Source organism: Chionomys nivalis, chromosome 7, assembly GCF_950005125.1.
Source record: "Chionomys nivalis chromosome 7, mChiNiv1.1, whole genome shotgun sequence".
NCBI lineage: Eukaryota > Metazoa > Chordata > Mammalia > Rodentia > Cricetidae > Chionomys > Chionomys nivalis.
The window spans coordinates 9,895,287-9,909,215 of NC_080092.1; the positions used below are offsets into that span (position 1 = coordinate 9,895,287).

The following is a 13,929-nucleotide window of genomic DNA, read 5'->3' on the forward strand; positions in this document are numbered from 1 at the left end:
CTCAAACATGCCAAGTGCAGATTTAACTGCTCTCCCTTCAATATCATATTAAGATATATTGAGTGTCTGGCATGACACAATTCATTAAAGCATTATATTCAAGAAGAACACATGTCCAATACTACACATGGGCCAACAAAGAGGAATCATAGATGTAAATAAGATATTTTGTTTGCTTCGTATATTGTGTTTAAATATCTTCTCTAAGCGAGAAAAGCATTTCTAGATAAAGCTGATGTTTTACACTAATTGAAAATGCTATGAGTCACTAGTTCAAAATGTACAGCTGTTGAGCACAATTGCTCCTGGAACTAAAGTTTAAATCATAGTGCCTAGATGGAAATGTTGTTTTAACAAAGGTTAATGATATCAAAATTAATGATCCACAGTTAGATTACAGTTAAATTACTGAATTGATAGCTCTTACCACTTAGGGATCAACTCCAAATACTGGAGGAAAATAGCAGCACAGCTATCCCATGCTAAAGATTGTTTGCTGTTGTCTGGGACAGGAAAAGGGCTCACAATGTTAAGCTCCCACATGCCACCATGTAGGTACACCTGAACACTCTTGATGATACCCAACACAAGGGAGCAAGTAAAACCAAGTAGCAGTTAAGCATGTTCTATGTTTATACATGTGTTGACAAACCAATGAATTTTTCAAAATCTTTGGAAGAGTTAAAAAATGACATTCTACCTTAGCTGCCTGCTGCCAACATCAGGGCTGACAACCACAAAAGCAAAGGTGAATTGTGGGAAAGAAACTAATAGGCAGAAAATAAAACAAGAGAAAACAACTCCCCAAAGTAAAATTTCTAGAAGTGAAGGAATTAAGAGAGGCGGGGAAAAAAATGAAGTCTGATGTGCAAAGCTTACATTAGTTCCTTCTTGGATGAAATAAGAACTTGGGAACTTTACACTTCCATTTCCCAACTCACTAAGGGTCTGTTTGGCAGCAAACTTCACAAGGTGTAGAGCTAATGCCAATCTACCCAAATAGCTTCCAGGAAAGCTCAGCCATACTGTGTTTCCATACCTGAGCCAGCTCCTTAACACGCTTCTCCAGGGGTGTTGGCAGGCCTTCAGGGAAGGAAGAGGGCTGCCTGAATTCCTGATCCAATCCCACTCCAAGGGAATCACTTCCATCATCCATATCTTGGAAAGGGCTTCCTTCTGGAGACTCACTGAGTAGCTGCTCCAAGTCCAAGTCTGTCAGGGAGTCCATGGCAGTGGCAGCTTGGAGCAAGTCATTATCAGAAGTGGAGCCAAAGAGTGAGAGCAATGGGTCAGAAGTGCCCTCCAATTCTCTCAGGCTCTGAGCATCTATTGATGAAACAGCTACAGGCTTATGCTCCTCCTCCCTCCTTTTCTGAGCCTCTTTCTCTTTCTGAAATTTCTTCAGCATCTCTTTAACACTTAACCCAGAGTACTTCTTCTTCTTTTTCTCCTTACTGGCATTGAGGGCTGTGAAGCTGCAAGCAAGAGGGAAACTGATTACTCAGCTTGCAGGACTCTCTCCACGAGAAATGTTATCCTTTTAAAGGGTAGCCTTTATCCCTGCTCCCAGGAAAGAATCTCCATGAAAGCCTCTGTTCTGTCAGTTCACTCTGTTATCATGCCTCCATCCTCATGGCAGAGAGAACTCATTTTTGTCAGACCAAAGCTTGAGTATGAATACAGATTAGCAACACGGTGTCATATAATGTAAATATCCAGTGAGTTAAGAACCACTGCCAGGCTGAAATAAAAGGTAGGAAAAAAAAGGGAGGGGCAAGAAAAGTATTTCAGGGAAGAAAGCATGAGAAGCAGAGAAAGAACAGCAGTAACTTGAAGGCAGCTGGGCTGACCAAGGAGGAATCACGACCATAGACATAACAGCTAAGACAGAAGAACTGGGACAGAGAGGAGTTCTAAGAGAACAAGGAACACCAACAACCATTTGGTGACAGAAATAGCTGCCGACATTGACAGAAGAACACAGGCACATAGGTTATCTGACACACAGAGATGAGAATGGCTGACTATACCCAGAACAGCCCTGCTGGAGGAGACAGAAAAGGAAGGTCAGGCCCTATAGCCTATTCTGAAGCTGGGGAAGAGGGAGAGGGCAAGCCAGCTCTCAAGTGTCACACCCTCATCTGGCCCTCACAGGCCAGACTTTATCCTAGCGAAAAGCTGCTGCCTCTTACCCGGCTTTGGAAAACTTGGACTTTTTTGATTTCTTCTCCGTATCATAGGTGTCATCTTTTTTCTTCTTCTTTATCTTTTCACCACCTTCTTTCAACTTCCGCTTCTGAAAATTAAAGACAAGGTACAATTATACAACTCCCTGAGTTAGAGAACAAGTACACTAAACAGCACTGGCCTTGCTCCAGGTAGGATACATCTTCAGACTCATTTTATTTCCTTTATGAACATAAAAGGCTTTTCTTTCAAAGCAGTCCCTGGGACACGAACCTATAGATCCCACCAACGGTGTTCAGCAAACACCCAGATGGAAACTCCATGGTGGCTGTTCTGAAGACAGATTTAAAATTTAAAACAACAACAACAACAAAAAAACCATTTATTTATTTATTTTATGTATATGAGTGCTCTATCTGCATGTATGTCTTTATGCCAGAAGAGGACATCAGACCCCACTAAAATGGCTGTGAGCCACCATGTGGTTGCTGGGAATTGAACTTAGGACCTCTGGAAGAAGAGTCAATATTCTTAACTGCTGAGACACCTCTCCAGCCCCCTGAAGACGATTCAGAATAAGCTGTAGGTGGGTCCTCTCATTTTAAATAACAGGCAGTGGTAGACAGACCCTAAAATATGCTCAGTCTAAGGCTGACTCTTTTCGGTGGGTGACAGTCCTAGAACTAAAGTTCTCTCCAAGTCCACAGCGGAGAAGCCATTAAGAATGGCTTACAGTTCACTAGCTCACACCCTCATGGCTCTACCCACTCTGAGACGTATCTGCAAACATGACGCTGCTGAGCCTACTAGAACATCTTGAGACATGGATGAAATGACTGAGGCCTGACCAGATTCCCATACTCACATCATGTTGAGACAACTTTCTACCTTTCTACCAGTCTCCTCAGCCTTCCTAAAAGACTAGAGTCACCTACTGATCTCACAGTCACAGCAAAAGGTATTTCTGAAATCCAAAAGGAAGAATAGCCTAACCTTTGGAGATTTCTTCTTCTTTTCCTTAATGAAGTCATCCTCAGATTCTGAAGCTTGTCTAAACTGCAAGGTTCCCGAGTTAATGTAAAATCCTCCATACTTTGTTGTCAAAGAAGCAGGAACAAGTTCATCATACTAAGGGGGAGAAACATACCATCAGCTCCCATTTCTGGTTCTATAGTACAAGGTACAAAGCACATCTTGTACCTTGCAACTAGAATTTTCTGTCACTCTTCAAACACCATGCTAAGACATCTTCTCCTCAATCACTAATGTGCAAACTACTGGGTATTTTAGAAAGAAAAGATTGTGATTTTCACATGAAAAAAACAAAGCCTGGGTCCAGGAAGTCCCGTCCTCTTAAGTTCAGGACTCCTTGTACTAAGAGGACAAACTGTCACAACCCTGCCCCACTGTCAGTACCATACATTCAGTAACTACTTACCGCCTCAGAGTTATCGATGAAAGAATCTGATTCATCATAGCCATACCCCATATCAATCAAATCCTGTATTCGGTCTTTCCTACGTTTCTTTCCACCCTGAAATTTAAAAGCAAGGGGTCACATGCTTTTGGTAAGTACAATAAATGTTGCCTTGACTCTCAACAGCTAGTGATTAAAGGCTGAAAAGTACTGAAAACACATACTACCCTTAACCTATATCTCCTATCTGTCTTTGTGTCTCTCTCCCTCTCTCACCTCATACACACCCCAAACCCCATCTCTAAAGACCTTTGGAAATAGGGCAGATTTATATCTGCATAAGTGGCCTAAGACAGAAGAATGAAATAAATGGATTCTCTTGCTCTGTAACAAACACATTCTCTAAGGCCTTATTTGCCCATTTAACTCACGCATTTCTCCTGCCACATGAGAGTTCTGAACCTTAATGCATTTGGTTAATAGCTATAATCTATTTCCTCTGAGTCCTACATCTATTTCCAGATCACTTCTGACTACATGATAATCCACTAAATGAACATGAAAATGCCTGGAGACTACTCTCACTAATGAAGTTGTTATCTTGCCCAAACAGAAATCTTACATATTTTTCTTCAAATTTCCGTGCAAGGGCCTCCACCTTATGCCTTTCTTTTTCTTCATCATTGAAAGGATCCAAGACATCTTTTTTCTGGAAAGAGATCATTCCACAAAAAATAAATCACACACACATACAAAGCCATAGTCCTGGTTAAAGAACCAAGACTGGCCGGGCGGTGGTGGCGCACGCCTTTAATCCCAGCACTCGGGAGGCAGAGGCAGGCGGATCTCTGTGAGTTCGAGACCAGCCTGGTCTACAGAGCTAGTTCCAGGACAGGCTCTAAAGCCACAGAGAAACCCTGTCTCGAAAAACCAAAAAAAAAAAAAGAACCAAGACTGTAATTTTAGAAAAAGCAAGATAGAATACATGCTGCCATCACATCATGTTTTGTTTAAAAAACAAAATTGCAGTAAGTGTATCAGTTCATTGTCATCTTAGTTCCTAGAAAGGCTGAGGCACAGTGATGTAGGCGATACTTCTGTTTGTGTGTTGTTTTCATTGGTTAATGAATAAAGAAACTGCCTTGGCCTAGCTGATAGGGCAGAACTTAGGTCGGTAGAGAAGACAGAACTCAATTCTGGGAGGAAGAAAGCAGAGTAGGAGAGAGACACCATGGAGTGGCCAGAGTCAGACATGCTGAATCTTTCCCGGTAAGCCACTGGAATGTGGCAATATACAGATCAATAAAAATGGGTTAAATTAAGATATGAAAGCTAGCCAATAAGAGGCTAGAGATAATGTGCCAAGCAGTGATTTAATTAATACAATTTATGTGTAGTTATTTCGGGTGTAAGCTAGCCAGGCGGCTGGGACAAACAGCAGGCCTCTCCTTGTAACACACAAGGACCTCAATTTCAAAGCCAGCCTGAATATAGAGTGAAGTTAAGAATAACCTAAACAATGCATTGAGGGCTTGTCTTAAACTAAAAGAAAAAAGGGCTAAGGGTCTAGTTTAGTGTTATTGCCCGTACATGATCAAGGCCTTAGGCTCAATCCAAGAACCATACATTAAAGAGAGAGGAAGAGAGAATATGTAATTTCAACAAAACTTAGTATCTACAATGGCCTAACAATGAGGCTTCAAACAGAGCAAAGGGCCTTTACTAGAGATGTTTAATGTCTACAGAACTGTGCTCAATAAAGTTGATTCTTTCTGCAACAATTTATTTTAGGTACTTGAAAACATTTTGAGATCAATAGGCTTTATAAAACATCTTTAACAGTCAAGGTTAAAAATGATGTCTTAGGAGATAGTTCAGGGATTAAGAGCACTGACTTCTCTTTAAATGACTTTGATTCAACTCCGAGCATCCACATGGCAGCTCACAGTCATGTCTAACTCCAGTCTCAGGGGATCTAAGACCCTCTTCTGGCCTGTGATAGCACAGACACACAGACAGACAAAACATCCACATACGTTAAATAAATAGAGAGATAAAAAGATTTTAGTGTCTTTTTTCCCCCTTTTTCCTTTTGTTTTTTGAGACAGGGTTTCTCTGTTGTAGCCCTGAATCTTACTCTGTAGACCAGATTGGCCTAGAACTCAGAGATCTGCTTGCCTCTGCCTCCCAGGTGCTGAGATTAAAGGTGTGCCCCACCATACCCAGAAACAGATTAAAAAAAAAAAAGTTTAAAAAGTGCTTTCTTTGGCAGAATATATACTAAAACTGAAACAATACACCGAAGATGGCTCCTGTTGTAATGACACACAAATTCACGAAGCATTTCATATTAAGAAAAGGATATAAAAAAAGGTGAAAAATCCACTGAATATAATACAAATTCTTGACAAGCATTCTGTCTTTAGAAGAGTGTATTAGGTTTGAGTAGTCCACTGATAGTCTTTACCTAGTAAGCACAACACATTGAAGAAAAGGAAAGAAGAACCAAAACAATACAAGAATAATCATCATCAAACAAAAATTTAAAGGAACTCAAAAAGTGGTCTAAATAGTACTTCTTATGTCAAACACTGATTCAAGGAATTGCTACCCTTAGAAACATACCTTCAAGGGCCCACTGTCATAACCCTCTTGTTTGCCAACCTCGATAATCATTCCAAATATTTTCATCTTGTCTTCTAAAGTTTATTTTTACTCCATAAGCTTACTCATGTACTTTTTAATCAAGTAAATTTTTCATAGCGGATATATGCTCTTGAACAAGGAATTTTAATATTAATAGAGATTAATATGCTCAAACTTAAGAGTATAAATAAAAGACTGAAAAATTAATGTTTGCTTCAAAACAAGTCTCTACTCTAGGCCAGGCATGGAGCTACGTGCCTGTAATCTCAGTACTTGGAAAAGAGAAGCAAAAGAATAGTTTTAGGCCAGCTTACTACATAGTAAGGCTCAATTTCCCAACTTCATACAAACAAACAAACAAAAAAAAATAATTCCTTTATTCCACACCTTTCAGTCCACTAAAACCCACCTACCCAAAAGATCAGTTATGTGATTTACAGTGTACCTATATACTGAAATATTGTTGTACATACAAAATATAAACATTTAAATAGCAATAAATGATTTTTTAAAATTTTTTACCTTTATTTTATATGTATAAGTGATTTGTTTGAATGTATATTTTGTATAGTATGTGCATGCCTGGTGTCCAAAGAGGTCAGAAGAGGACATCAAATCCCCCAGAACTAGAGTTACAAGTGGTTGTGAGACACCATGTGGTTAATAGAAACAGAACCCAGGTCCTATAATAGAAAAGCAGTCAGTGCTCTTAACCACTGAGCCATCTCTTCAAACCTACATCGGCTGTTTTTAAAAACAGGTGCTTATTTGTATCATCTAATATTTCTACAATGATCACATACAACTTAAGCAGCTATAATAACATTAGAAATCCCATTTTTGAGTACTACTCAATTCAACATGAACACTCCAAAGCCAAGCCAACACACCATTCAATTACTATTTCTGGACCAAAGGTTTACCTCTGTCCAAACACAGCATCCTGGCCATTATTAAGATCACCCAAAGCCCTCTGGAGCTTACACCTCATCATATTTTAACTTCTGCTACCTGTTCTCCTAGGATTTTCTTAAAATACCTATGAGACTGTAAATTCCTATTAAGCAGGGATAGTCCTTCCCACTTTTATATGGTCCTCGCCATGCAGCAGCACTTCACATTGTGAAGAATATGTGCTAACTGAGCCAACACACGAACGTATCAGATTATGCTAAGAGTGGTAATGGTGTCGAGGACCTCATGCATACTATACTCTTAATAAGGCAGACCTACACTCAGGATCCTGACTCAGGAGTTGTAAAACTGAAGTACAGGAGTGATTCCCTTGAAACTTTATCCAAATTTCTCTGTGTATTTCCATGTATTTTTCTGCAATATTGAAAATATGGAGCTTCTCTACCCCAGCTGCCAAAGCAAAAAGCAAAACAAAACAAAACAAAACAAAAAAAAAAAGGTAAGCAAGAGCACTGGAGTTCTAACTTTAGTTGTTCTACCCATTTGGTTTAAGGCCATAGATAAATATGTTAACCTACTCCTACTAACGTCTCTTAAGGAAGGGGACATTAACCTTACATTGAAAAAGGAACTGAGAACAGATTTTAAATTATTTTTCTCATCCTGTTTACTGGCCCTTATACAGCATGATGGCCCTATCAGATGACCCTTGGTATAGACACATTGACTTTATTCTATCAATAAGATACCAATCAAGACAGCAAACAGTTTGGGCTGGAGAGATGGCTAAGTAGCTAAGACTATTTGCGGTGGACCTGTGGTCCCCTTCCCAGCACCCACATAGTAGCTCACAACCCACTGGAACTGGAACTGTCCAGAGGATCCAACCCCCTCCTCTAGCGTCTATATGCAACACACACACATGTAAAGCAAACACTCATATACATAAAAGCAAATAATGGAGCTTAGTGGTTGACAATGCTGTCTGCTCTTGTAGAGGACCTGGGTTCAATTCCCAGCACCCACATGATGGCTCACCATTATCTGTAACTGCAGTTCCAGGGGTTCTGACACCTTCTTCTAGTTTCTACAGGTACCCAGGTACACATGCAATACACATATATAGGTATAGGAAAAATACTCATAGCTTTAAAAAGAATAACTAAAACATATTTTTGGTCAAGTATGGTGGCATATGGCTTAATCTCAGCACCTGGAAGGTGAAGAAGGAAGGTTCAAGAATTCAAGAGCATCGGGGCTGGCGAGATGGCTCGGCGGTTAAGAGCATTGCCTGCTCTTCCAAAGGTCCTGAGTTCAATTCCCAGCAACCACATGGTGGCTCACAGCCATCTGTAATGAGATCTGGTGCCCTCTTCTGGCCTGCAGGCATATATGCAGACAGAATATTGTATACTTAATAAATAAATATTTAAAAAAAGAAAAAAAAAGAATTCAAGAGCATCTTGCTATACAATAAATTAAGAAGCTGGCCTGGGATACACGAGACCCTGCCTCAAACAAAAAAATATAACCCTATACATTTTTATTTAAGAAAAGTGAGGAATGCTTCTAACTAGACATGCTTCCTCCAAACATCCCTAAAATGAGTCAGGCTAAGTGAGTACTTGACACTGAGATGCTATGCTAGAGACTGTATCAACATGACCTTACTCCACTCTCAGACACTGTGAGCCAGGTGCTACCTTCCTTCATCCTTGTTCTAGTAAAGGCTATTCTAGAGACCAACTTCCATTGAGTATGATCTTACCTTCTTCTCCTAGTCTAACACAGTACACTAGTATATGCTTAAAATGCTCTTCATCTACCTCCTACTTATGATATATGACTATATACATAAAACACAAAGATATGCAAAACTGGTCTTGACAGCAGTTGCCTATGGGGAGACAGTGTTCTTTGAGGCAAGAAGAAATGTTTCTAGTATCCTGATAAAAGTTCTATTTTGTGAATCATGTCATGTACAGGTTGCATGGCTGTGCTGAGTTTCTGAAAATCCACAAACTTTATCATGTATGAATGACTCAACTAAAAATTATATTTTGATTTTGTAGTTGGGCATAGTGATATAAGTATGTAATCCCACCACAGGAGGATCTTAAGTTCAAGGTCATTCCAAGCTATGGCGTAGGACTATGTACTTCTTGGCATTTTTTTTTGGTCAGGTTGACCCAGCTAGAGTGACCTTGGAAAAGACTTCAACAGAGAAAATGTGTCCATCAGACTGAACTATAGGCAAGTCTGTGGGGGGTATTTTCTTGATTAATGGATGATGTGGGCATGACCCACTCTAGGTGGTGACATTCTTCGGCAGGTGGCCCTAGGTTGTATAAGCAAGACAAAAGAGGCAAGCCAATAAGAAGTATTCTCCCATAATTCCTGCTTCTGTTCTTGCCTTAACTTCCCTTCATGAAGGACTATAGTGTAAGCTGTAAACTAAAATAATCTTTCCTCCTCCCCAAGTTGCTTTTAGTCTGTGTTTTTCACAACAATAAAGCAAACAAAGACACTGTTTCGAAACTACATAAAAACATACACACTTTTTAAAAATGTTAATGAGCTGGGAAATGAGGGTGCATATCTTTCCCAGTACTCAGGAGGCAGAGGCCGGCAGATCTGTGAGTTCAAGGCCAGCCTGGTCTACAAAGGAAGTTCCAAAATAGGCTTCAAAGCTACACAGAGAAACCCTGTCTTGAGAAACCGAAAAAAAAAAAAAAAGAAAGCTTAAAAAAAAAAAAAAAAAAAAAAAGCAGAAGCAGACTTCTACACATCCAGAAAAGAAACAAGACACTCCTGGTAAAAAGAAATGAGCAGTGTGGGCCTCTTCCTATCCATCTTTCTACCACAGAAAGGGCAAAGTATGCACCACTGCAACCATCAAAAGAATGATCTCACCTATGTCACATAAAAATGTTACCAAGCAGCGGTGGTACATGCCTTTAATCCCAACCTTTGGGATGCGGAGGCAGAGGCAGGCAGATCTCTGTGAGTTTGAGGTCAGCCTGGTCTACAGATTAAGTTCTGGAACAGCCAAGGCTACAGAGAAACCCTGTCTCAAACTCCCCTCCCCCAAAAAAAAGAAAAGAAAAAAAAAGTTAACATAAAAAATGTGTTGCTTCTTTTATTTATATAACCAGTCATAACTCAAACTGGCCTTGGATGTGCCATACGGTTTTCTCTAGCATAAATCAGAAGAAAGATTCTTTTTTTTTTTTTTTTTTTGATTTTCCGAGACAGGGTTTCTCCGTAGTTTTTGGTTCCTGTCCTGGATCTACCTCTTGTAGACCAGGCTGGCCTTGAACTCACAGAGATCCGCCTGACTCTGCCTTCCGAGTGCTGGGATTAAAGGCGTGCGCCACCACCGCCTGGCTAGGAGAAAGATTCTTAAAAGAATTCTTTTTTTACCCAGTGCCTACTCTAGATGAGTGGTGATCTTGCAAGAGTCCAGGCCTTCCCTGAGATAAAGGCCCACGTGAACATATCTTCATATTAGGTCTGCAGCAACTCTGGGTCTACTCGAATGTACCTTGTCTCCGGGATGAAGGCCTTTCACCTTCCCTCGGATGTTCTTCACCAGCTCTGGGTAGAAGAACTCTGGGCAGCGTTTGTGATCTGGTTCAAAGAGGGTGAGTGTAATCCGAACAGCAGCTGCAGCTGGCTCACAGTCTTGATGCTGTTCTGTTCCTCCAACCTCCTCTTTCCTGGACTTCTTCAAAAATGCAGGATTCAAAGAACCTGGGAGAGAGGTGAACTGGACCCTGTGGGGCTCCGACATGGCTACCAACAAGTCTTAGCAGGTGTCACTGCATGATTTCTGTTAACATTGAAAAGAAGGGCCAGGTCAAACCAAAATAACAAAGGAAGAAATTATCAAAATAACAAAACAGTTGTCAGTTACACAGAGTTAAAAAAAAATTTCCTTGTCAAGAAGAATCCATTGATAAATTATAATTGTGTTAACTCATTTAAGCAAAAAGTGGTAAATATAAATTTTTTCCTTTTTTATAAATCATCCTGCATCACATAATTCAGGTTAAACCTGTGTATTAATGCAGTAGAAACTTTTTTTTTTTTGCATGTGACCCTTCTCATTTCCTATGTACCTAGAAAGCTCTTTACAAACAGACCATAAGGAAGAAATCACCCCCTCAGTCTTTTATAGATACTAACTTCTAAACTAAGTTGAACTTAATGTCCTCTAAAGTCTGAGAACAGGCTCTAACTATTTTTTTTCCCCAGTACCAATTACTGAGTAATCTTCCTTTTCCTGATGATTTCTCAGACCAAAGCAGACCTTATATACTCAGGGTCCATGCTAAAAGCCATGTTACATTAATCAAGTACTTGAGAGATTCTTTAACCAATACAGCTTTGTCTTGAAAACTCTTATACTTTTAGTATATGAAATTAAAGCTCATCTTTCTTTTTAAAATAGTAACTAACTGGGGGGGCTGGAGAGATGGCTCAGCGGTTAAGAGTACTGGCTGTTCTTCCAATGGACCCGGGGTTCAATTCCCAGCACCACATAAGAGGTCACAATTGGTTGTAACTCCAAAATCTGACACCCTCACACATTCATACAAGCAGGCAAACACTAATGCACAAAAAAATAAATATTTGAAAAATAATGATAACTGGCTTTTAACCTATTTCAGATCAATTTTAGAATCATTTGTGCAAGTTCCCTCCAAAATGTATTTTGCAAAATGAATCACAAATATGAATTCAGAATGATTTGCCTATCATATATGTAGATATAGTAGACTATATCATATATATCATATATGTAGATATAGTAGACTATAATGGATATTCATTTCGTTCATTATCATAAAAAGATGACATAAGATCAGATAAGGGAGTAAAAACTATACAAATGAGTTAAAAAGTCATTCTAATCAGGCAGCAAAGGCATAACCAGTAAAATAGACTGGCCTGTGCAAAACGTTTACCAACATGCACTAGGATACTGGAAAAAAAAAGAAACTCCCCCCCCCCCCCCAAAAAAAAGGAAACTTCCAAGGGTCTCAGGACATTGCAGAAATTTCACCTGGCTGTGAAAACAAACCTGAACTGAAAGTTAAAGGCTAACAGGCTCCCCACTGAGAGGAAGCACAATCTTACTGTAAGAAATGGATCAGCAAGTTACTCAATTGGATGAAGAAATTGGCAACCAGATTCTAGTCTTTCCTCTAGCCAAAATTTATAAAATGTAGCCTCATCTCAGTCCAGGTCTTTAGAGGGCACAACTCAAATGCACATAGTCAGTAATAATATTCCTGTTAGCTAATTTGTACAAGTCTTAGCAGGGAGACAGGACTAAAGGAAGAGGTAAATCACCTATTAACTCTCACAAGTCAGATTTTGATTAAGTTTTATTATCATCACAACATGCTATTGTTGTGGGGCTAAACCATTAAAAACATTTAGGACAGTCAGGTATATTAAAGGTCATGTTAAATTTATGCATTTAATTCCAAATGCTCAAGAAAATGCAATTAACTTCTAAAGTTTATAAAAGATTCTGAATCATATTTATTAATTAAATTTATGAGTTATGATCTTGGAAAGAGCTTACTATAAGGCTTACAAGTTTACCTCTTTAGAAATATGAAGTAGCCAGGCAGTGGTGGCGCACACCTTTAATCCCAGCACTTGGAAGGGAAGGGAAGGGCAGGTGGATCTCCATGAGTTTGAGGGCAACTTGGTCTACAGATCAAGTTCCAGGACCAGCCAGGGCTACACAGAGAAACCCTGTCTTGATGCCCTCCCCCCAAAGAGAAAGAAAGAAAAAAAGAAATATGAAGTATCTGAAAGAATTAAAAAAAAATTTTTTTTCTTAGTGTAGTTTAAATCACTTAAGAGAATTTAATTAATCTGGTTTAAAAAGAATTAACTGTTAGGAAAGTTTAATCTGGTGCTGTCTCAAACATCTGTCCAAGTCTTACTTTCACATGCATGTATGCATGTGTGCACATGTATGAGAACTTACAGAAGTTGATTCTTTCATTTCATCGTGTGGGTTCCAGGGACTGAATGTAGGTCTTCAGGCTTGGAGGCAGGCACCCTTATCTGCTGAGCCATCTTGCAGACCCTCAAGTAATTTTTTTTGACATATAAGTTCTTAAAATTTGTAAACAAAACATTAATGAAATTTTATAAGTCTTAAAAACAGCTAAGATTGGGCTGGAGATAGAGCTCAGCAGAGTGCTTTCCTAGTATGCTGGAGGCCCTGGGTTCAATTCCCACAGTGAATTAAAATGGGAACAGCAATAGACACTTGTAATCTCAGCATAGTGGACGTGGAAGCAGGAGGATCAAAAATTTAAAATTACTCTTAGCTAAGGAAGGAGTTGAAGGCCCCTTGGATTATGTGAAACTCTGTCTCCAAATAAAACGGCAAAGAAGAAAATAAAAACACACCTAAAGATTAGAAGTTTTGGGAGTATTTTTTTGGTTTTGGTTTTGTGTTGAGACAGGGTTTCTCCATGTAGCTCAGGCTGTGAAATTAGGCTCTTAAATACTCTGAATGATTTGAATATTAGAATGCCACACAAAGGGGGCAAAAAAAAAAAAAAAAAAAACAATATTGTGCCTAGGGAGGTGGTAGCACATGCCTTTAATCCCAGCAGATGCAGGCAGATCTCTTAGAGGCCAGCCTGGTCTACAGAGAGAGTTCCAGGACAGTCAGGGCTACACTGAGAAACCATGTCTTGAAAACAGAAGAAGAAAGGAAGAAAAAGGAA

General features: G+C 39.5%; 1 protein-coding gene across 2 annotated transcripts in view; it reads right to left on the reverse strand.

Moving 5' to 3' along the window:
- Window positions 1–13,929, reverse strand: part of Ubn1 (ubinuclein 1) — a 32,673-nt gene that overhangs the window by 16,905 nt on the left and 1,839 nt on the right. For both annotated transcript variants that reach the window (XM_057774950.1, XM_057774949.1), the window contains exons 2-7: window positions 10,710–10,997; window positions 4,227–4,313; window positions 3,626–3,721; window positions 3,181–3,315; window positions 2,193–2,296; window positions 1,040–1,475 (exon numbers count right to left, since the gene is read on the reverse strand). In XM_057774950.1, coding sequence (XP_057630933.1) covers window positions 1,040–1,475; window positions 2,193–2,296; window positions 3,181–3,315; window positions 3,626–3,721; window positions 4,227–4,313; window positions 10,710–10,958 — 1,107 coding nt within the window. In that variant the 5' untranslated portion in view covers window positions 10,959–10,997. The remainder of the gene's footprint in view (window positions 1–1,039; window positions 1,476–2,192; window positions 2,297–3,180; window positions 3,316–3,625; window positions 3,722–4,226; window positions 4,314–10,709; window positions 10,998–13,929) is intronic.